This window comes from Geotrypetes seraphini, chromosome 9 (genome assembly GCF_902459505.1).
Source record: "Geotrypetes seraphini chromosome 9, aGeoSer1.1, whole genome shotgun sequence".
Taxonomy (NCBI): domain Eukaryota; kingdom Metazoa; phylum Chordata; class Amphibia; order Gymnophiona; family Dermophiidae; genus Geotrypetes; species Geotrypetes seraphini.
In genome coordinates this window covers 170,892,382-170,916,814 of record NC_047092.1, presented here as the reverse complement: position 1 = coordinate 170,916,814, position 24,433 = coordinate 170,892,382, and the positions used below count along the sequence as shown (strand labels likewise).

At 43.6% G+C, this 24,433-nt stretch overlaps 1 protein-coding gene across 4 annotated transcripts in view; it reads left to right on the top strand.

Annotated features, from left to right (window-relative positions):
• The window catches only part of TNIK (TRAF2 and NCK interacting kinase), a 388,169-nt gene that overhangs the window by 355,868 nt on the left and 7,868 nt on the right, over positions 1-24,433 (top strand). For 3 of the 4 annotated variants that reach the window (XM_033957992.1, XM_033957989.1, XM_033957991.1), the window contains 8 exons: positions 1,926-2,090; positions 7,513-7,621; positions 10,237-10,407; positions 13,268-13,411; positions 15,317-15,451; positions 16,260-16,360; positions 18,667-18,816; positions 23,117-23,276. In XM_033957992.1, coding sequence (XP_033813883.1) covers positions 1,926-2,090; positions 7,513-7,621; positions 10,237-10,407; positions 13,268-13,411; positions 15,317-15,451; positions 16,260-16,360; positions 18,667-18,816; positions 23,117-23,276 — 1,135 coding nt within the window. The remainder of the gene's footprint in view (positions 1-1,925; positions 2,091-7,512; positions 7,622-10,236; positions 10,408-13,267; positions 13,412-15,316; positions 15,452-16,259; positions 16,361-18,666; positions 18,817-23,116; positions 23,277-24,433) is intronic. The other variant, XM_033957990.1, reaches the window with a different exon arrangement.

Sequence of the window (24,433 nt, the reverse complement as noted above, 5' to 3'; positions counted from 1 at the left end):
GCACCATTTTGGGTCCTGGAGTTACTCTTTCTACATGGTAAATCAAGGTACAGTAAAAGCCCCCCTTCCTTGGATGAAGTGGTTTGTCTTTAAATTGAACCATAGTCTTACATAGCTCAACGAGCTTTTAGCTGAGCTGCGAGAGGGCCATTGGGCGATGGACTTGGGTAAGAAGAAGAAATAACGGGTGCTTCTTTTCCCCTCTTGAACTTCATCCCAAGTAAGCAAGTGCAGAGTAGGCAGCTGTTCCAGTATAGGGGCTTGACATTAATTTTCAAAGAAATGTTAACCTTTGTTATTTGTCTTTGAAAATTTGTATAAAGTGTGCATGATCAAAGGGCAGACTAAGTGGAAATGTGTTTATGTATGAGGATCACTTGATATACCCCCCCCCCTTAACCTTAATAAGAAAGGTGGTGAAAGATTTACTTTTAACTGCTGTTCACATGCATTAAATCAAACCTGTTGTGTATATTTTAAACCAGTGGTTCTTAACCTTGTTGGAGGTACTGAACCCCACCAGTTTCATATGCGTGTTCACCGAACCCTTCTTTATTCCCTTAGTTTTGCCGGAGCTAGACTAGAATTACTCAACTTGGCATTGCAAATCATGCAATTAGGACGCTGACTCCCATCACGTTCCGTTATACATGTGAATCCATATTGTACATATTCGTCCGACCACTTTCGTATTTTGCTCGACATAGTTAGTAAGGGATTAAAATATTAAGATAGGTATCACACGACGTACCATCACAACAGTTACAATTCGACTACGTTGCGCATCAAATCCCCTGCAGCACAGATAGGCCAAGCGATGTTGCGTGATCACCTGCAGCCAATTATGGACAAGCGGGGCGTATCATCACGAATCATAAACATTCAATCATCTATCAGTTAAATCACAAATTTTGATCAGGAATTGATTGATGTCTATAAGGCGTTAGTTACAGATTGATAGATCAAGAAACCGAGTACACGATCAGTCTTGATCAAAATCACTGAATAACTGATAGATGATTGAACGTGACCGAAGCGCTGTATGAGTCGGAGGTGTGTTTTGACCTCCGCCGAACCTGCGAGACTGACTCACCGAACCCCTGGGGTTCGGTCGAACCCAGGTTAAGAACCACTGTTTTAAACTGTTAGTGCCTTTTAATCAAAGCACCCAACACTTCTAAAATGAATTGATGCTGACTGATGATTGATTTTGATCGAGTTTGTTTTTTGGGGGAGGAAATTCTGTAAATGGCTTCTGAAAAGACGCTCTTTTGGCAGTCGCGCTTGGACGCCTATTACAGAATCACGCCTAGCTTAAAATATAGGTGCCTATAATGTAGGCCAGGGATTTAAAGGCCTACGTTATAGGCGCCTAAGTCCTTTAAGTCCTTCTCCGCCCCTTAACACACCTACTTTGTTTAGGCGCCATGCAATAGGTGCCTATATTTTGTAAATCGCGCCTCTAAGAAGCTAGGCGCCTTATCGCCCAATTAATTTTTTTTTTTCCACTTATGTAAAGCTCATAATTGAAGCCAATTTACTAATTAAGGGGTCCTTTTATTAAGGCGCGTTAACCGATTTAGTGCGCGTTAAACGCTGTGGGCGCCTTAGCCTTTAGTGCGTGCTGAATCGGTTAACGTGCCTTAATAAAAGGACCCCTAAGTTAGGCACTTGACTTTAGGCTCCTATTTACAGTACTTAGGTGCTTATCTTTAGCTGCCCCTTATAGAATTTCCCCCTTTGTCCTTATTTATAACTGTCTCCTTTTTCTGAGTATTTCTTTGTTATGATATTAATCCTTGCTTTTAAAAAAACAAAGTTCTGTACTTGTCAGGTTTGCATGCAGATAAGAGGGTTCTAGGTCTCTGCCTGCTTTGGGACGCAGGTTATTTCTTTGTTCTGTTCCTCATCTTGTGTCTCTGCAGACCTCGGGTGATAAAAAGCGTTCTGGCCACGCAGACAGTAATGGCTTTGCCGGCCACATCAATCTCCCTGATCTGGTCCAGCAAAGTCACTCCCCTGTGGGTACGCCAACTGAGGCTCTAGGGCATGGTTCAACACAGGCTCAAGATGTGGACTCTGTGGCTGAAGTAGGTGGCGGGTCTGCATGTTCCCTTGCAATGTCTTTTTTTTTTTTTTTTTTTAATTGCTTTTAAAATGCTTTGAACTGGACATCTTAACATCTTCTAAGCTGTGCACATTCTTCCTCTTTCTTACTTTCCCGTCATTCTGAATTCAGCTGAATCGGTTTTTTTGAAAGACCTGTGAGAGCATGCGGTAGGGAGAACTCAACAAGCACAGCGAAGGCGACCTCTGGGTTCTAAAACATTGTATTTATCCCAATAGAGACTCGACATGTCCGTGTTTCGGCCAAACCAGTCTGCATCAGGAGTCTTGACTATTATATCAAACTTGAAAATCAGCCCTTGTTTATGAACACTGTACGACTCAGGGGTGTCAAAGTCCCTCCTCGAGGGCCGCAATCCAGTCGGGTTTTCAACATTTCCCCAATGAATATGCATGAGATCTATTTGCATGTACTGCTTTCATTGTATGCTAATAGATCTCTTGCATATTCATTGGGGAAATCCTGAAACCCCGACTGGATTGCGGCCCTCGAGGAGGGACTTTGACACCCATGCCCCTACGTGATGTAACTTTTAGCGAGTATCAGAAAAAAATCAAGCAAAGAAAGAGAGAACCGCGTTGGAAATTTCTTCTTGAATGAGCCCAGAGGTCGCTTTCGCTGCCTAAAGCTAAGCACCTATTTCATGTCATTCACATTTAGGTGCCCATTACAGAATCGTGCCTAGCTAAAACTTAGGTGCTTACAATGTAGGCCAGGTTTTTAAAAGCCTACATTTAGGCCCAAAATGGACTTTGACGTATTTTTTGATTATACCCCTCCACGTATTCAATGCACGAACCATCTTTGTTCAAAACCTTTACAAATTGTTTCATCAGGCCTAGCTTTATATGTAGTGGTGGCAGTAGGATTCTATCTCGTGCTACCAAAGGTTCATTGATTACGTTCTGTCCTCCAACCTCCACATATTCCCTCAAGAGGCCAATCTTTTTTTGCCCAATGATCATGTTTGGTTCTACTATCCCAAAGGCATAAAAAGCAAGAATGCTTTGTGTAGCCCTCAACAAGGGAGTTGGGAGGGTAGGATGTCTATAGATCAGCCAAGGGTATATTAGAAAGAAATCACTTTCTTGATGAATATGCCGCAGTGGCTCAATAGACTCGACACCGGCAGTGTTTCGGCGTCTGTGGCCTTTATCAAGAGCCTAGCTTGAAAATGAAACCAGTGATCTTGAGTTTCGCTCCATACACTGGTTTTCATTTGTGCTCTTAACCAACATCTCCACAGCGCGTCTACCCGAATACACGTAGGCACAGTGCCACTTTCAAGCCAGACTCTTGATAAAGGCACAGACACCGAAACACTGCCAGTGTCAAGTCTATTGAGCCATTGCGGCATATTCATCAAGAAAGTGATTTCTTTTGAACAATACACCCTTGGCTGATTTATAGACATCCTGTCCTCGCGACTCCCTCGTAGTGTACTTCGTGTGGCCACCATATCTAAGAAACTAGAGCTGATGCGGTTTATCCAATGCAATTTTCTAAATCGGTGCCCCCAAATAACCCCAGGAACAGGTCAACAAATCCAAGGCACCAAGATTTTTGTTGTTGTTGGCCTGTGTTGTTGTTATCAAATATATTATTTTGGATTTTTATAAAGTGTTCTGTGGTTGGTAATGGTGGACATCTGCCCACTTAGAGAAGCCGTTTCCATTAAAATTGCTGATGAATTGGGCTAAGATGTGGGTATCTGAGGCCTTTTCCACCACTATTTTAAGTTTCTATTTAAAGAGTGACAATCTAATCTCCACACGTTTGACTTTTGGTTTTGGAAAACAATTTTAGTGGCGTTCCCTGGTTTGTAAATGAAAAACCGTAAACAAGATACACATTCTGCAAATTAATTACAATGATTTATTGTAAGCATGATAAAGCAGAACCACTGCTGCATGATAAGACTAGTTGCCTCTAGAATACAGAGAGTTTGTTTGGAATTCATCCCACAATATAACCCTGTAGCCAAAAGACAGTCGCCACCATCTGTGATTTAGTGAAACTTTGTAATATTCCGATTGCGTAAAGATGGCACGCTAGTTTGTTTGTTTGTTTTTTCTTATAGTGCCATGCAGTAAGTTGCATACATACTATAGAGTTTCGTTACTTTTTTGTTGGTTTGGTCAAGTTCCTGGAGGAAAAGTCCATGGTCTGCAATTAAGATTGCCCTGGATTAGTAACATGGAATCTTGCTACTATTTGGATTTGTGCCTGGTACTTGTGACCTGGATTGGCCACCATGACGATGGAATAGTGGGCTAGATGGACCATTGGTCTGACCCAGTAAATCTATTCTTATGTTCTTGTGTTTGTTAATACTAGTGTAGAAGGGTGTGATCGAAAGCAAAATAAGGCTTGAGATGGAAGAACCCAGTAGAGGACCTGGCCAAAAGGAAAATAAACTTTGTTCATCATGAACTTGGCAAATTAGCTAATCTGGTATTGGAGGGCATGAAAGAGGGCAAATCAGAAGAAAGCAGGGAACAGTCTGGGATAACAATATTTAAAAAATGGTCAGGGCTCTGGAGAAATAGCTATCCTATTGGATGCTGGAAGTGGAATTTACATGGGTTGGGAGATGTGTCTAATTTTCAGACTGGGTGGTAGGAGGGAGCAGAGGGGATGAGGAACATCAGAAGAAATTTTTTTTAATTTTTCAGGGCTGAGGAAGGGTAGTTGATCGGACAAATTGTTGAAAAATAAATACATTTCAGTTTTAGTCTTGAAATTTTGTTCTAATCAGCTAATTGCCAGAGCCTTCTGCATCCGACACAAATTCAGCCCACTTTTTAAACCAGCTAAATTAATTTTGTGCACACAGTTTTAGCCAGAGCGCTTGGAGGTAGAGAGTTGCGCGGGGACAGAAATCCCACCCGTCCCCACCCGTCCCCACCAAAGTCCCACCCGTCCCCACCCGTCCCCGTGAGGATCCCACCCGTCCCCACCCGTCCCCGTGAGGAATCCCTCCGTCCCCACCCGTCCCCGCGAGGAATCCCCTCCGTCCCCACCCGTCCCCGCGAGGAATCCCCTCCGTCCCCACCCGTCCATATAAACTTCAGAAATTGTTATTTCATTTAATTATGCTACTGAATTAAAGGCTCTGGTAGAAACCCATTTACAAATAAGCAAAAAGACTTTATTAATTTGAAAATATTAATTGGGAAGAATACATACTTTGCAAATGGGTTTCTACCAGAGCCTCTAATGTTTATAAATTTTTATCAACACAACTAATATACTACTTTATCCTGAAGCAAAATAAAAAAATAAAATATAATTCTTTTCCTACCTTTGTTGCCTAGTTTCTGCTTTCCTCATGTTCTCATTCAATTCCTTCCATCCACTGTCTCTCTTCCTTCTGCATCTTCCATTTGCTCTGTTACTGTGCCTCTCCCTTTCTTCCCCCTTCCAAATTGGTCTGGCACCCATCTTCTTCTCTCCGCTCCCCCATAGTCTGGCATCTGTCTTCTTCCCTGCCAGTGTCTTCTCCCTACTCTCTCTTCCCCATTTCCTTTCAGCGTCCTTCTCCCCGCCATCTTCTCCATGTCCTGTCAGCGTCTTTCTCCCCCCTCTGTCTTCCACATGTGCTTTCAGTGTCCTTCTCCCCCCTCTGCTTCCCCAAGTCCTTTCAGCGTCCTTCTCCCTCTCTGTCTTCCCCATGTCCTTTCAGCGTCCTTCTCCACCCCTTTGTCTTCCCCATGTCCTTTCAGCGTCCTTCTCCACCCCTTTGTCTTCCCCATGTGCTTTCAGCATCCTTCTCCCCCTCTGTCTTCCACAAGTGCTTTCAGAGTCCTTCCCCCCCCCCGCCCTTCCCATGGCCTTTCAGCGTCCTTCTCCACCCCTTTGTCTTCCCCATGTCCTTTCAGCGTCCTTCTCCACCCCTTTGTCTTCCCCATGTGCTTTCAGCATCCTTCTCCCCCCTCTGTCTTCCACAAGTGCTTTCAGCATCCTTCTCCCCCCTCTGTCTTCCACAAGTGCTTTCAGAGTCCTTCCCCCCCCGCCCTTCCCATGGCCTTTCAGCGTCCTTCTCCACCCCTTTGTCTTCCCCATGTCCTTTCAGCGTCCTTCTCCACCCCTTTGTCTTCCCCATGTGCTTTCAGCATCCTTCTCCACCCCTTTGTCTTCCCCATGTGCTTTCAGCATCCTTCTCCCCCCTCTGTCTTCCACAAGTGCTTTCAGAGTCCTTCCCCCCCCCCCCCGTCCTTCCCATGGCCTTTCAGCGTCCTTCTCCACCCCTTTGTATTCCCCATGTGCTTTCAGCGTCCTTCTCCCTCCTCTGTCTTCAAGTGCTTTCAGAGTCCTTCCCCCCCTCCTCCCGTCTTCCCCATGGCCTTTCAGCGTCCTTCTCCCCACTCCTTCTCTACCGTCCCGGTTGCAGCACAGCCGGCCAGGTCCCCTTACTTTTGTGGCACTTCCCCGACCGACTGACAACAGCCCCGGTCCGACAAACCTCCCTGCCCTTAACTGCGAATCTAAATTACCTTCTTACAGCTGCTGTAAGAAGATAATTTAGATTCGCGGCTACAGGGCAGGGAGGATTGTCGGACCGGGGCTGTTGTCGGTCGGTCGGGGAAGTGCCACAAAAGTAAGGGGACCTGGCCGGCTGTGCTGCAACCGGGGCGGGGCGGACCGCCCCCTCCCTTGGTAGCCACTCGAACCGCGAGGCTACTTTCCTCCTTACCTGCACTGCCTGCAGCACAGAGCCAAACGGAAGTCTTCCCGACGTCAGCGCTGACGTCGGAGGGAGGGAGGGCTTTGTTTAAGCCCTCCCTCCCCTCCGACGTCAGCGCTGACGTCGGGAAGACTTCCGTTCGGCTCTGTGCTGCAAGCAGAGAAGGTAGAGAGAAGAGCCGCGCGACTGAGTACATCCAGCTTTGTTTAAGCCCTCCCTCCCCTCCGACGTCAGCGCTGACGTTGGGAAGACTTCCGTTCGGCTCTGTGCTGCAAGCAGAGAAGGTAGGGAGAAGAGCCGCGCGACTGAGTACATCCAGCCCCGCAGGAACCCCGCGACCCTCGGAGGCGTCCCCACGGGATCCCCGCGACCCTAGGGGGCGTCCCCACGGGATCCCCGCGACCCTAGGGGGCGTCCCCACGGGATCCCCGTGACCCAAAGGGGGAACCCGCGGGATGCCCGCGGGTCCCGCGGGATTCCCGTCGTCCCCGTTCCCGTGCAGCTCTCTACTTGGAGGGCAATGTTTTTATATGGGAAGCTTTGTGTGGCTAAACACCAAATCTGCCGCAAAGCTCTGGTGCATGTAAAAACAAAACAAACAAAAAAAAAAGACCACATTTGAAACAGATTTTCTGTTAACTGCTGAATAGAGACTGTTGAAATTCTCTGAGATGCTGTCATATTTCTTGCTTTGTAGTTTGGCATGGGAAGCAGTACGAAAGCTTCTTTCACCCCTTTTGTCGACCCGCGAGTTTACCAGACGTCACCGACCAACGAGGAAGAGGATGAGGAATCATCTGCAGCAGGTACAGAGCCACCTGCGCGGACCTTTGTGGGCTTTAGGGCGCGTGGAGTGAGCGGAATTGTTGGAATCAGTTGGCGGAGTAATGCCTAATGGGGGTCTTTTACTAAGGGGCGCTAGCCGATTTAACGGACGCTAAATGCTTACGCGTACATATAATATAATGGACGTGTTAGCATTTAGCGTGCACTAAGTGCTCCTTTTACAAAGCTGCGCGACTTCATCACGCGTTAACCCCCCACGCTGGCCGAAAAACTACCGCCTGCTCGAGAGGAGGCGGTAGCGGCTAGCGCGACCGGCGGTTTAGTGTGCGCTATTACGCGCATTAAACCGCTAGCGCAGCTTTGTAAAAGGAGGCTTAAATCGGCTGGCACACCTTAGTAAAAAGGACCCCAATATAATTTAGAATGTTATTCTATCCTTCCTATAAGCTTGTGGCGTATTGCATTCGTGGTAGCTCTTCAACATAGCTTTTCAAGTCATTCATTATAAGATCCCTTGGTATCTAACACAATTGATGAGGCTTTTTCAGCTGTCTAGATCAGTGTTCTTCAACCGCCGGTCCACGGTGCGATTGATGCGGCATTATCTTCGAGACGGCTCCCTCTTTCTCACTGATTCGGTGCGCAAAGCCACGGGCAGTGGCTCCTACGCACGTCCTGCGACTGAATCGGAAGCCTTCTCTCTGATGTTGCAACATCAGAGAGAAGGCTTCCAGATGAGGCACGGGACGCGCAAGGTGCAATTAGTAGTATTATGGGGGCGGGGTCTGGGGTGGAGATTGGGTAGAGATGGGCAGGGTCTGGCCCACGACTTAGCCCAGTGTTCTTCAACCGCCGGTCCACAGAATAATTTTATTTCTGCTGGTCCATAGGTGTAAAAAGGTTGAAAAACACTGGTGTAGATCATTAAGATCAGAGGGAAAGTTACGACTATCAACTGATGGATTAGCGAATGTATATTATGCTAATACAAGAACATGGATAATATCAGTTGAAGTTGCTTTATTATGGAACAATCTAACAGGACAGCCGAGATTGCTTTCTGATATTAAAAACTTCAAGAAACTATTGAAAACAACTTTGTATGGGGAGGCGTTCTCTTCATTGGCCTAGGATCTTGATTGAAGATGTTTTAGATATGTTTGTTTGCTTATTTGTATGTTGGTTATATGATAATTTTGTTTGTAGTTTTGTAAACCACTTAGGTCTAGGCAGGATAGAAATTTTTTTTAAATCAAATAAATAAATAAAATCATTAGGGTTGTCCAGAAAAACCAAGGGCCTGTTTTACGAAGCCGCACTAGCGGCTGAGCTGCGGTAACGGCCCCGAAGCCCATAGAGATTTAAAGGGCTTCGGGGCCGTTGCCGCACGGCTTCGTAAAACAGGGGCTAAAGTTGGAAAAACTGTGTGAATTGAAGTTTTTCCTATGAATTTGATTGTGCTTGATCAGAAAATAATTTTTTAAAAAAATTTTTAAAGCCCATTTTGGAGTCCTTCAGAGCCACTGATTACCGTATTTTCACGTAGATAACGCGCACCCGTGTAAAACGCGCACACGGGTATAGCGCGCGGGGAACACAAATCTATGTAAAAAAATTTAATATAGCGCGCACACGCGTATACCGCGCATGCTAAAACCTTCTCCCGCCTACTCCAAACCGGCATCCTCCCCCCGCTCGCTTACCCGCGTTTTACTTTTTTTTTCAATCCGATCCGGCATCCCCCCTACGAACCGGCATCCCTCCCCCCCCCCCCCCACTCGCTTACCCGCGTTTTACAACTTTTTTTTTTTTCAATCCGATCCGGCATCCCCCCTACGAACCGGCATCCTCCCCCCCTCCGCTCGCGTCACCCCCCCCTCCCCCGCGATCCTACATCCCCCCCAGCACCGCAAAACATGTCTTACCCGATTGGACACCGGCACCAGCACCAATGCACAGGATGTGCCAGTGCCAGTGCCCAAAGATCCTCCCTCGTTGGTTTGGGTTGGTTTGGGCTGGGCGGTGCGGTGCAGGAGAGATCCTCCTTCTTCCTGCGCCGGGCTGGACTAGGCTTTGAGCATTTGCGCATGCTCAAAGCCTTCTGGTCTCGCTCTCTCCGAGATTATCTTAGGATCTTTGAGACGCGGTTGGCGTCCGCATTAAAGTGTATTAAAGTGCATTAAAGTGTGATCGGACATGTTACACCCTGAGGCAGCTCAATAGTGAAACGCTGGCCACTGTCGGTGTACCGATCCCGAAGAAAGGAAGATAAGTTCTTCTATTTTTCATACAACTTTCTAAGCAATTATAAATAGCATATTGCCTGGACCATCTGCAATGGGAGGTTTTTAGCCTGTGAAGTGATCGCTCGAACACCGCTATTCCACCATTGTGGAGGTGGGCGGGCCCCTGTCTGAGGCTTTACCTCCATTTAGACTGGTCTGCTGGTTTGTGCTACAGTCTTACTGTCATACCATTTATTATTTTCCATTTTTGTGAAAGTGTGTTGCTAAAGATTGGCATAAGAACATGCTAGGGCCACCTCTTGCCGCAGCTTTTGCAAATTTTGATACCTGCATTTTAAGATCGTGGACCCTGTTTAACCTTGTTTTCCTGGATGGTGTTTCCCTTTTAGCTCTGTTTACTAACGAACTGCTGCGGCAAGAACAAGCCAAACTGAACGAGGCAAGGAAAATCTCTGTGGTAAATGTGAATCCTACTAACATCCGACCTCACAGTGACACGCCGGAGATCCGGAAATACAAGAAGCGCTTTAATTCTGAAATTCTCTGTGCGGCTCTGTGGGGTAATCTAATGCTATTTAATAACTAACCATTCTCAAAATTAAAGAACTACTGTAGGATTTTTTTTTTCCTTAATTTGTCTATGATTAACATAAAATTTAACATAACAAAATTTTGTATTTATATATCGCAAAAGCCTTTCGGTTCTATGCGGTTTACAGATGCGATTGGCTGACCATTGTCAGTGAGCTACAATAGATAAAACATTAGTGGAAACTTGATTTCTCATGTTACTGCAGATATGATGCTTTTAAGCAGATGGAGCATCACAGCCTCTTGTGGTATGTGATTATAGTATTTAAGAGCATAAGCACTGCCATACTGGGACAGACCAAAGGTCCATCAAGTCCAAGATCCTGTTTCTAACAGTGACCAATCTAAGTTACAAGTACCTGGCAAGATCCCAAAAGAATAAATTAGATTTTATGCTGCTTAACGTAGAAATAAACAGTGGATTTTCCTTAGTCCATCTCAATAAAGGCTTATGGACTTTTCTTGTAGGTAATGATCCAAACCTTTTTTTTAAACCCTGCTAAGCTAACTGCTTTTACCACATTCTCTAGCAACAAATTCCAGAGTTTAATTACACGCTGAATGAAGAAATATTTTCTCCGATTTGTTTTACATGTACTACTTAGTAACTTCAATGCATGCCTCCTAGTCCTTTGTTTCCAGAAATCTTAAAAGTGCCTGTGATCATCCTCCTTTAACCCAATGTGTTGCTTTTCTACCTCAGACCTTAAGGAAAGAAGGAAATGCACCTTTTCTGGTAGTTTCTTCTGTACTTCTCTGTGGAAAAAGTCAGATTGTTATGCCTTGTTTACTATTATCTGATTGCCTTGGATTTCTTAATAAAAATGATTTTTTTTAAAAAGTAATAATGAACCCACAGTCTCAGGGTTGCTGAGGCTGTAACTTTAACCCACTGCACCACTCTAGAAATCAAAATGTAGTAAAAGTGAGCCTAGTATAAGACAATCAAGCCATTGTGACACCACTGATGAGGTTGGCTCATAGGCATTGGTGGAATGAGGCATTATGATGTCACAATACCAGCTCTGGTTATCAGAGGCTGAAGCTTTTCACACTATTTATTCAGTTTTCTATACTGTTCTCCCAGGAGAGCTCAAAGTGGTTTACATGAATTTATTCAGGTGCTGAAGTATTTTTCCCTATCTGTCCTGGTGGGCTCACAATCTATCTAATGCACTAGGGGCAATGGGGGAAGATTAAGTGACTTGCCCAGGGTCACAAGGAGCAGCGTGGGTTTAAACCCACAGTCTCAGGGTTGCTGAGGCTGTAGCTTTAGTCCAGACTAGTAATGGAAAAAACATTTGTTCAACTCAACCCAAGCAAACAATTGTATATGAACAAACTGGTGAAGATTGTACTTCTATTCCCAGACCTCAAACATCCAAGACACTACACTTCCCTCTCGCGGTTTCCGTATCTATGGATTCACTTATTCGTGATTATAAACCTAAAATTCCTTTTTCTTTTTTGGGGCTATTTTAAGCCCTGTAAGCCCCCCCTTAAGCCTTACCTGGTGGTCTAGCGGGTTTTCGGGGCAGGAGCGATCCTGTGAGTGATCTGCCCCGTGCAGATCACTCACAGGAAATGGCTCGAGAGACTACGGGAGCTCAAGGCAGCCATTTCCTGTGAGCGATATGCACGGGGCAGGAGCGTGGGAATATCGCTCCTGCCTGAAAACCCGCTAGACCACCAGGTAAGGCTTAAGAGGGGTGGGGCTTACAGGGCTTAAAATAGCCGGGGGAAGCAGGGATTAGGGGCAGAACCGGCCCAAATATTATTTGCAGTTTTTAATATTCGCGGGCCAGCTCTGCCCCTAACCACCGCAAATATGGAGGGGGAAGTGTACTTATTTTTCTTTTCATATCCTTACTGGGGTGAAGTCTGGTTTATATTAATCTAATGCAGGAAAAACCTGTATTGACCCATGTGGTGCTATCATTTCAAAAAAAAAAAAAGGAGAGCCCTTAGCTTATAGCCCAACGGCTACCCAGCCGTTTCACTGGCAAGTTTCCTCACGAATGGTGTGGGGAGATTCTCCGTAGTAAACAGACCCCTAATCAAACGAGAGATAATGATAGAAATTTTGAAGAGTATCAGACCCTGAGGAAACTTGCCAGTGAAGCGGCTGGGTAGCCGACGGGCTATAATCTAAGGGCTCTCCTTTTTTCATAATGATAGCACCACATGGGTTTTTCCTGCATTAGATTAATATAAAACAGACTGAAAATGAACTCTTCACCCCAGTAAGGACACGAAAAGAAAAAAAAAAGTAGTGTCTTGGGTGTTTGAGGTCTGGGTATAGAAGTATAATCTACACCATTTTCTTCATATACAATTGTTTGGAGGCCATAGGTTTAACCACTGTTTCACTCACTCCCCTTCTTTTTATGAGAACCTGTAACTGATGAGAATAGTGGGTGAAGCTATTGATTCATTTCACCAAAATAGCTAAAAAAAATTTCAACTATTGTAACAACCCTTGTAAGATCCTCAGCAGCACAACTCAGGACTCAATATATGTCATTGACCTCATTGGATCTACTTTTAGTATTCTCTCTTCTAGTCTTATTTAAGAGCTTAGTTTTTAGTTTACTTTTCATTAATGATTAAGCAGATACTTAGCTTAAACCGAGTGGTCTCTGGCTAGAGATATATCGAGTCCTGAGTTGTGCCACTGAGGATCTTACAAGGGTTGTTACAATAGCTGAAAATTTTTTAGCTATTTTGGGGAAAGTATTCATAGTTCATACATCCTTTGAAACAATTATCCGGGTTGTGCAATATCGGGTTGATTGATTAATTTGAGCCATATGTGTGTTCGATATATAGGTGTAAACTTGCTAGTGGGTACAGAAAATGGACTGATGCTGTTGGACAGAAGCGGACAGGGAAAGGTTTACAATCTCATCAACAGAAGAAGATTTCAGCAGATGGATGTGCTCGAAGGACTTAATGTTCTTGTAACGATTTCAGGTAGATTTGTTTAGGTGCATATATTAAAAGGCTATTTACATTTTAGGCGTTCTCTGGGTCTGCCCTGTGCTATACCTCACCTTCTTTGATGCAATTTCCTTGGGTGGGATGTAGCAAAGGAGAGACTCAAGGCCTGGCTGATTTTTTTTTTTTTTTTTAATCGTCTATCTGGACGTTCAGACCGCCAGTACGTCTGTCTTTATACCACATTTTTGACCAGAATTTCATCCAAGTCCCAAACGTCCAGAACAAGATCATTTGGGCGAGGGAGGGGCCAGTCTTGTAATGGACTGGCCACCCTGACATGGCAACAGAGCAGTGGGGCACCTTACAGGGCACTGCTGTGAACTTCCCCAAAAGGGTGCCACATAAACATCTCACCAGAACTCCCTTATTGGTTATGATGAGACCCCCGAAACACACTATGCCCACCTGTCTACAACCCCAAAAGCCCTTATGGCTGCTGGTGGCATCTATATGGCAGAACAGTAGGGTTTTGGGATTTTTTGAATGTAGTGGGTAGAGTGGCTTATGGGCCTGGGTCTTCCTCTCTATGGTTCACTAGCCCTCCCCACCCCCCAGGCTACTTAAGACACATGGATGCAGCTCTACTAGACTTTCCTATAGCAGGTGCTGATGTTCCAAAGTCAGGTATGTACATTTTTATTCTGTTATTTGTGGCAGTGTGAAGGGGTCACTGATCACTGGGGGGAGTGTGTGGGGGTCCTTGTGTTGGTATTTATACCTGCTTTTACATCGTCTAACTCGCAGTGTTTAAGTTTCATCCACGAAGTCTGATGAAATGTTTGATAGGGCGTAGGGCAGCTCTGCATATAACTCTTTACGACGGCCATTTAAGTGCTTCTTAAGACCAATTATTGATCATCACCAATTTAGCCAATTACTTTGTGCCTGGATCATTGAATCACCCGCAAAGTTGAGCGCCAAGCTTTGGGCGACCTTTACAGAACCCCCTTCTACGGGATTTGGATTTTAGCTCATGTTGTCCAGAATTTGGCTACATGACTTATATTCCATGAGAGCCGCTATACTCGCATTACCCCTCTCCTAAAGTCACTTCATTGGCTTCCCATCTGTTTTTGAATACAATTCAAACTCCCCCCTCTATGGTACCCCCCCCCCCACGAGCTCCACTCAACTGGTAAGTCCCTCCTATCTTTGCCCTTCTCTTCCTCTGCCAACTCCTGGCTCTGTCCTTTCTGTCTTGCTGTGCCCTATGCAATGAACAAACTGCCTGAATCCCTACGACATGCTCGTCTCTGCCAATGTCCAAGTTAAAAGCTCACCTCTTTGAGAGTGCTTTCAACTCCTAACTCCTTTCATCTTGTGTTCTGCATCCCCCAACCTTCTGTCATGCCTGTCTGTCCAAGTTAGATTGTAAGCTCTTCTGAGCATGGAATTGTCTATTTAATGTCAGCACTATTGGAGTTGGAGTAGTATTTGAACTCAGCTTACTGCTCTGACCATTAAACTACTCATGTACAAAGTTAATATACTCTGACTACTTAAAGTATGGATAGTTCATTTTAGAAACCACTGTGTGAATAGAAAAATTACGAGTGAAAAAGATTGTCGTAAAGGAGCGTTTAAACATACCTTGGTCTCTAAGACATGAGATCAAAGGTCTTCAGTGACTTCAGTCACCTAGGAAATGCATCAATAAAACAAACTCAGGTCTACTATGGTACAATTAATTGATAAGGAAAAATATAGCCACTAGTTTGAGATTCTGTGGCCTAGTAAAACAAGTTCTACATTTGTACAGTTGAATGAATTGAGTTGCTAGTCTGACATTATACTTTTGATATGGCTGATGATCACGTCTACAGAGCACCCACTGCGGTTGATTTCAAAGCAACATTTTGTGGTCTTGTATTTCAATAGGTAAAAAGAACAAATTACGAGTGTACTACCTGTCATGGCTGAGAAATAGAATATTGCATAATGATCCTGAGGTAGAAAAGAAGCAGGGCTGGATTACCGTTGGCGACTTGGAAGGCTGCGTACATTACAAAGTTGGTAAGTGATCCGGAATATGGCTGGATCTTCGGTGATTTTCTTGGAAGATTAATTGGTTTGAGGGACAAACAAAAGAGAGCAGAGCGCCACTGCTTCAAAGCGAGGAACCAGAGGAAAAGTCTGGTGGGAAAAAACGGAGAAGACAAAGAAAAAAAAAATGCAAAATCCTTATAACATCCAAATATGGGTGTTTAGGTACAAGCACTTAAACCAACTCTATGGCCTAAGCTATTCGCTTGTATACACTTGATTACACTGATGTTCTATAAGGAAAAGTAGGTGCCTACTTTCCTTTATAGAATAGGTGATTGTATGTAGGTGCACAGTTATAGAATTAAGCCCTATCACCCATATTCTATAAGTGGTGCTTTGGTTTTTTTATAGGCGCCGGTTGACACCCTACTGGTGCCTAAGCTAAGTGAAAAATACCATAAGATTTTCATGGCACCTACTGGGGCCAGAATTATGCCTCCATAGACGCTTTATGGCGCCTAATGCCACAGAGGCGCGATTAACGTTGAAGGCAGGCGCTGGAAATGCAAGGCATGAAAACCGTGGCCTACATTTGTGGCGCCTACCTTTCCCGGAGGCGCAATTCTCTCAATGGTGCGGTCACGTAATTGATATGCGACCGGCACCACGGTTTAGAGAATCCAGGTCTATGTGTGCAGCAAAAATCTTTTAATTCTAACTCGAGCGTAAGCGTGAACATGCTGCAAATGAAGAGCTGGCAAATGATCTTAGACATGTATGCAGAATGGAGATCTTCAAACTGTGTGCTAACATGTTGTTCAATTTCCATTTTCAGTGAAGTATGAAAGAATTAAGTTCTTGGTTATTGCCTTAAAGAACTCTGTAGAGATCTATGCATGGGCTCCCAAGCCATATCACAAGTTCATGGCATTTAAGGTATGTTTCTCGTACAGATGTATTCTCAGTGGCTGGAGCGCAGTTCTGTGATTTTATTGTGGTTTATAGATCTTTCATTATTTGTGCTCATAATTTAGTCTTTGCCATTACTTTTTACTTGTTACTTTTTGCCATTTACTCTCTACTCTTTGCCATTTACTCTTTACTCTCTGCCATTTGCCATTTACTCTCTACTCTTTGCCATGTACTCGTTACTCTCTGCCATTTACTCTCTACTCTTTGCCATTTACTCTTTACTTTTTGCCATTTGCCATTTACTCTCTACTCTTTGCCATTTACTCTTTACTCTCTACTTTTTGCCATTTACTCTTTACTTTTTGCCATTTACTCTTTACTTTTTGCCATTTACTCTCTACTCTTTACCATTTGCCATTTACTCTCTACTCTTTACCATTTGCCATTTACTCTCTACGCTTTACTCTCTGCCATTTGCAATTTACTCTTTGCCATTTACTCTTTACTCTCTGCCATTTGCCATTTACTCTCTACTCTCTGCCATCGACTCTCTACTCTTTGCCATCGACTCTCTACTCTTCACTCTTTGCCATTTGTCCATCTGGTTAAAGATGCAGCAACATTTTGTGTCTTTGAATACTGAATGCAGCAGTTTAAATCATACTGGGGATTTCTTTTCCCAGTTTGTTGGAAGCACGAAGAGTCTGTAACAGAGAGGGAGGAAATCCTAGTTGCACTGTCTGCTAAAACAAGTAGTGTGATGGTGGAGTTATAACCTTTCATCATCAAACTTTATTTGATATATTGCAAAACCGAAAATATATCTAAGCAGTTTACAACAACTCCAAAGAAAAGATTAAACAAAGAGACAAAAACATGGGCTACGAGAGGATAAAATAGCAATTCATTCAATAAAGTTGCCAGTAGAGCAATGTATTAAGAGAAAGGGGTAGGACACAAAAGGAAGGAATGTGAATCACAGGACACAGATGAGTGAGAACCAGGACCAGATCAGCTGTCCGAGTTGAACCATAACAACCATCACAATTCCAAGGTATTACTCCGCATGGAAGGCTTGAGTATAAACCAGTCTTTCTTTCTGAAACTTGGATTTGATGATTCACTTTTCCACACCGAAGCTCAAAGCACTTTAGAACCATGTGTACTTGGTACTCATCTAAAACCAAGGCAGTGGTCTTCAGTAATTTTTAAGCTGGAGCCATTTTGGATCCAAATGAACTGAAGGAGAGCCGCTACCTGTCGTCCCATAAGAAGCTGTGGCACTGCTGACCAGTGTATAGAAACATAGAGTATGATGGCAGAAAAGGGCCATTGGCCCAACAAGTCTGCCCACTCGAATAACCCTCCCCCCTAAACACTCCCTTGAAGTGACCCCACATGTTTGTCCCATTTTTTTCTTAAAATCGAGCACGTTGTTGGCCTCAACTACCTGAAGTGGAAGATCATTCCAACGATCAGCCACCCTTTTGGTGAAGAAGTACTTCCTGATGTCACCATGAAATCTCCCACCCTTGATTTTTAACGGATGTCAATGACATCTACCCCACCAGCCTGTCTTCAGACTTTTTATTGTGTGCATCCTGAAGGAGGTAAGCATTTCCAAATTGCATTTTTTTGATCTGCTGAGAAATGCCTTCTCCTTCAAGCATGTGGCTTTTCCTCCCATCCACTTTCCTCTTTGCGACATGCGAATAGCAGAAAAACAGCCAGATTAAGGAGAAGGGCTGCCCCAGGAGACTTCAAAGGCTGCCATTGACCCCCGGGTCTTGCATTGAAGAGCAGTGGACTAAGGGCTAGATTTACTCACCTGCATTAATATACATTATTGCAAACCCTGCTATTGGGGCCTATACACTAACAATGTCCATTAATCATTGCCAAGGTTGATGTTAGACAAGGGCCCAAGACAGAAACTGGGGGTGGGGGGCAAAGTTTTCCTGCAGATTATGTCTCCTTTAGCTCGAGGCAGGTTTGGAGACCCCTGTGTCATGGGTCAGGGCAATTATCCTGTTTGACACCCCTTTACACGCACTAAATGTAAAATAATCTAATGCTAACTGTATTTCTGAGGCAATGAGAATTGATGTGATTTGACCAAGATGAAAGGAGCATCAGAGGGGCAAGCAGGATTTCGGCCTGCTGCTTCATAGTTGATACTTGTCTTCCTTGCTAACCTAGTTGATACCTCCCTAAAATTTCTCATTCCCCTTAGAAGATCGCACCACCATGCGGCGTATGATGTTTCAAAATCTGCTGTAAGTTTCAGCGTGTTGCTTTATAACTAGTTTAATTACAGTGAATTTTTTAAGTCTTTTGCAGACCTTCAACATAAACCACTGCTATGCGATCTCACCGTAGAAGAGGGTCAAAGGCTGAAGGTTATTTTTGGGTCAAACACTGGATTCCACGTGATTGATGTAGATTCTGGGAACTCCTATGATATTTATATTCCATCTCATGTGAGTACAAAATAGTGTCTACATGAGACAGACTTATTTCTAGTGATTCAACATTAAATTGGACTAAATGAAAAAAGGCCAACTTTCACCGTTCATCTAAGCCAGTGGTTCCCGGCCCTGTCCTGGAGGACTACCAGCCCGTCAGGTTTTCAGGGTAGCCCTAATGAATATGCATGGAGCAGATTTGCATGCGTGTCAACCTCCATTATATGCAAATATTTCTTGGAGCATATTCATTAGGGCAATCTCGAAAACCTGACTGGCTGGTGGTCCTCCAGGACAGGGTTGGGAACCTCTGATCTAAGCTACAAAGATTTAAAAAAATGTATTTGGGGGAGGAGGCACTTTTTAACGGGATCAAATCGGCTGAAATCATCAACCTCTGTGGGTCCTCTAGTAAGTGCTGAAAGGTACAGAGCTAATTTAGCAGTGCTTGTAAGTGATCAATAGTTTGTCTGTGTCTAGTGAAACGCCTGTCTCAAGTAAGCGTGCAGAGATCCACTCATATCCTTGTGGTGCCTTTAAAAATACATCTGAATGGAAAGTCCCAGGATACAAACGGGAAACTGATCCACAAGATCCAAACAAAAAAGGAGATCAGAGACAATCAAACATACAGAATTGCTTCACAATATTTCTTCATTACATTACATTACATTACAGATTTCTATTCCGCCATCACCTTTCGGCTCAAAGCGGATTACAAAAAGAGTTATGGAAGAAGGGTTACAACGTTAGATCAGAGAAGGTTTCCAAGAGAGGGAAAAGTAGGATCTGGGGTTAGGGAGGGGATGGTAAGAGGGGGGTTAAGCTTTATCATGGTATTAAGCTTTATTAAGGGATTTCTTGAAGAGTATAGTTTTTATTTCCTTTCTGAACATCTTGTAGTCTGGGGTTGTTGTCAATAGGTTGGAGACTTGGTTGTCTATCTTCGCTGCCTGAGTGGCCAGTAGTCCGTTATATAGTTTTTTCCGTTTTATTTCTTTGATTGGGGGGTAAGTGAATGGGGGGGGGGTGTTTTTCTATGCCTGGTATAAAACAGTACTTAAAAGTCCAACATGGCCATGTTTTACCCTTATAAGACGCTTTGTCAGGGTCTGTAAAAACTGTCCAATAGAAATAACATACGGGTATAAATAATAATTAAATGCAGAGTAAAACAAAACTTCAAATCATAAGACAACAGACTGTTTCGAGCACTGTATATTGACTACTCCACATGGTCGGGGTTGTGGGGGTTCAGGGGAAGATGGCAAATGAAAAATTGCGTATCTTGGAGCAGGTGCCTAATTTTTTTTTTTTGTTAAGTGACGATGACGGTTGTATCTATGAAAACCATGAGTTAGATTGAAACAGTTTTTATTGATGCAAATATCATCAAATACAACATCATAGCACATCAATAATGCATCAATTATTAATATACATAATAAAAGACAAATTCCAATTTCAATAAACCCCCACTTTAACTATAAGTGTTTACCGTCCCTCTCCACCCCGCCCCTCCCCACCCAATAGTACTCTCTACCCAATGATACTCTCTTCATTTAACTAAATAAAAGCCCAATTAAGAGATCCAACTTAAAATCGCACTACGGCCCTTAGGATACAAATCTTGCAAATATGAATCCCAAACTTGTAAAAATAACATCTTTCGCTTTCTTATAATTCCAACCTCTCTAGCTTCCCAAATGGCCAACTGATGTAATTGATTCCGCCAATGCCAGAACCTCGGAGGATCAGGGATCGTCCAATATTGTAATATACATTTTCTAGCCAAGAGACTCATTTTCCTACACAACACCCTATTTCCTTTAGGTAAATGGCCAAGAGCTTCTGGCAAATCCAAAATAAAGAATGAAGGAGAACAACGCAATGATCTTCCAATTATTTTTGACACATAATTTATTATTCGCCTTCAAAAGTGCTGAATTATGGGGCAAAACCAAAATGCATGGCCTAATGGATGACTCTCCCTCCCACATTTATGACACAATGTCATTATGCTGTCTATGTTGTCTTATTGAAGTGGGCGATGTGCTTTGATTGTATACTATTTTGAGTTGGTTAAAGATTTAAAAAAACAAAAAACAGACTGTTTCCACAGACAAAATAAATAAAAAGTATACCCTAATATTCTAGTAACAATATGCAAATTAGGATGTCTTCCTTTAATGTCGGGTGTTCACCAACCAAGTTAATCATGTATCAAATGGACCTCAGAATCCAAAGGATGCAACTCCCAGAATGCAAAAATTCTTTAAGGGAGTGATACAAAACTATCGCTCCAGACAACAAAGCCAGAGAGAAAAAACTCCCTCTAGTAGGGGAACTGTTTTGGCTCTGGGGTATACTGGCAACATCGGCTTTGCCTGGATTAAATCATCGCTCGAATGCTCTGCCAAGCTAAGTTTAACCGTTAATTTCAGTAGCGCTGATTTTGCTAATATTTTGCCATCCCTCAAGCTCTTGGATTATTTTTCAGTTGTTTGATTTACCTCTTAGTGAAATAACTTTCTCAATGCTGGGTGTTAACGTTAAATGTCCTTAAATTCCAAGTATTGATTTGAGCCAGAGACCTTTTCTCCCTACTAGAGGGAGTATTTTCTCTCTGGCTTTGTTTTCGGGAGCGAACCAGTGATAGTTTTGTATCGCTCCCTTAAAGAATTTTTGGATTCTGGGAGTTGCATCCTTTGATATATGATTAAGTTGGTTAGTGAGCATCTGACATTGAAGGAAGACATCCTCATTTGCATATTGTTACTTGAAAATAAGGGTGTCTTTGCTCAAAAACTTGTGGTGATATAGACAACCTAATATTCTGCCGTAGAAAACATACATAAACAATTGAAGATAAAACACATAAGGGCAAAGCATGGCCATGTCAGGCTTTTAATTACTTATACATTTTTGTGAAGTAATTCTGTACGTTTGACTCTGATCTACTTTTTGGTTTCTGACTAGAAAGTGACATGTTAATTCTTTACTTGATTAAAATTGTAGGGGTCGATATTGAAAGCAATTTATTTATTCAATTTTCTATAACTTTCTCCCAGGGAAGCTCAGAACTGTTTAAATGAATTTATTCAGGTACTCGAGCTTTTTTCCCTGTCTATCCCAGTGAGCTCACAATCTATCTGTGGCCGTTTGGTGGGGGATGGGCTGGGGAGGGCTTCAGTGGTTGGGAGGGTGTAGATGGGCTGGAGTAGGTTTTAACGGAGATTTCGGCAGTTGGAACCCAAGCACAGTACCGGGTAGAGCTTTGGATTCTTGCCCAGAAATAGCTAAGAAAAAAAAAATTTTTTAATTTAAATTGAATCAGGTTGGGCAGACTGGATGGACCATTCGGGTCTTTATCTGCTGTCATCTACTATGTTACTACGTTTTATCTAATGCACCTGGGGCAATGGGGGAATTAACCTTTTCCTATCGTAATACATTTTATGTTATGCTGGTTCCAATTGTAATTATTAAAAGTTTTGTATTATTCACCGTTATCATTTACGGCTATTGTAACATAATGTAAATAAGTCATTAATCTGTAAATTCAAATATTTTGTGTTCCTGGCTCTTTATTAGTATGGGACATACGATGGCAATGACATTTTTGGAATGTCCCGTCATCCGGAACACATGATAGGAAAAGGTTAAGTGACTTGCCCAGGGTCACAAGGAGCAGCGTGGGTTTGAACCCACAACCCCATGGTGCTGAGGCTGTAGCTTTAACCACTGCGCCACACTCTCCCTAGCTCAGGGGTACGCAGTTCCGGTCCTCGAGAGCCGGAGACGGGTCAGGTTTTCAGGATATCCACAATAAATATGCATGAGATAAATTTGCATCTCAAGGAGGCTGTGCATGCAAATCCATCTCATACATATTCATGGTGGATATCCTGAAAACCTGACCTGGCTCCGGCTCTCGAGGACTGGAATTGCTTCCCCTTGCCCTAGCCAGATGCGGCTCCTGGCTGGTTAAATCACTGGTTCACAGAGAACTGCCCGTTGTCAATGGAACTTAACCAGTTAGGCCCAGATTTTATAAATGGCTCCTGAAGTTAGGCCCGCCTAGCTGATCCAGACGCCTAACTTAATTTTTCAGTTAAGCTTGATCAGCGCTAATAATTGCAGACACCAATGAAAAGTCATTTAAAAACAATTTTTTAAAAAATTCCTTCTAGGGCATGCACTGAGGTTCTACAAATAGTAGCATTTGGCATGCATCAGAGCTGTTGTCACTGTGCATTTTAAAGATGAGCTACAAACATCTGATTGATGCTGAGATTTTTATTTTCTCTCGTAGATCCAGGGCACCATCGTCCCTCATGCCATTGTTATTCTACCCAAAACAGATGGCATGGAAATGTTAGTGTGCTACGAGGATGAAGGGGTGTATGTGAACACCTACGGCCGGATAACTAAAGATGTTGTTCTTCAGTGGGGGGAGATGCCCACCTCAGTGGGTGCGTGCATTCCTTTTTTTTTTGTTTGTTTGTTTTCTCAGCCCAGCAACTTTCTCCCTGTTTGGGGGGAATTTGCCTCCATTCAAAGTTACCCCTAGCAGGTTGTAAGCCATTTGCTGCTACCTGAAAAATTTCCAAACCAAAGAAATTGACCCCAAGATATCCACAGAGAAGAAAATCCAGAAGAAACCAAAAAAGACTGGAGTGACGACGTTCCTGAAATGGACTTTATTGAAAATAAAAGTTCCACAAGTCAGTATAGCCAATCCACATAGAAATAAAATAATCCATATAAAAACCTTAAGGACTTAATTCGCCGAGAGCATGGGACCCAACACGGTCCGTGTTTCGACAAGATAGTCTTCTTCAGGGGTCCCTGATAATCCTAAGGTAGTAAATACATGGAATGAACAATCCAAAAAGTACAAATGCGTGGAACTCCGCAGAGAACGCAATGCGTAAATCAAAAGCAATAAGTTTCACCATAACCTTGTTCCTCACCCACCCCACCCCATTTTTTTTTTTCTTTAATGTGCCAGACGATATTGCCGGGGCAAGAGGTAGTACAGACTGTGAGTTTCTTTGGAATTTGGTATGCATGGAAACAGAATTCCACTCGTGGCTATCATCTGATAACAGGAATTCCAATCCCCATTCCCCTCCCCTAACTTGGGGCTGGGAACACTGCCTCCTCAGTATCTCCAGTCCTTGCTATTCTGAAACATTGAACTTAGGACTCCCACAATTGAGCTACCAGATGTCTGGGAAAACCTGTGTCTGGGTTAGGGTTACCAGAAGTCAGGATTTATCCGGACAAGTCCTCTTTTTAGAGGACATGTCCTGGTGTCCGAATGGCTTTTCAAAACCCGGCACTTTGTTCGGGTTTTAAAAAACTTCCAGCTCAGGACGTCAGGAGAGCATCTGTGCATGCATGGATGCAACGCGGTGATGTCAGGGACATGCATGTGATGTCATCATATCGCACCTGTGCATGCACAGATGCCCTCCTGACACAGCTCTGAGCACGAGAACAGGTTGCGGTGGGGGGGGGCGCAGAACGGGGCATGGCTGGCTGGAACTGGGGGGGGGGGCGGGGCGGGGCCATGAGTCTGGATTTTACAATATTAAAATCTGGTAACCCTGGATGGACTTCTTAA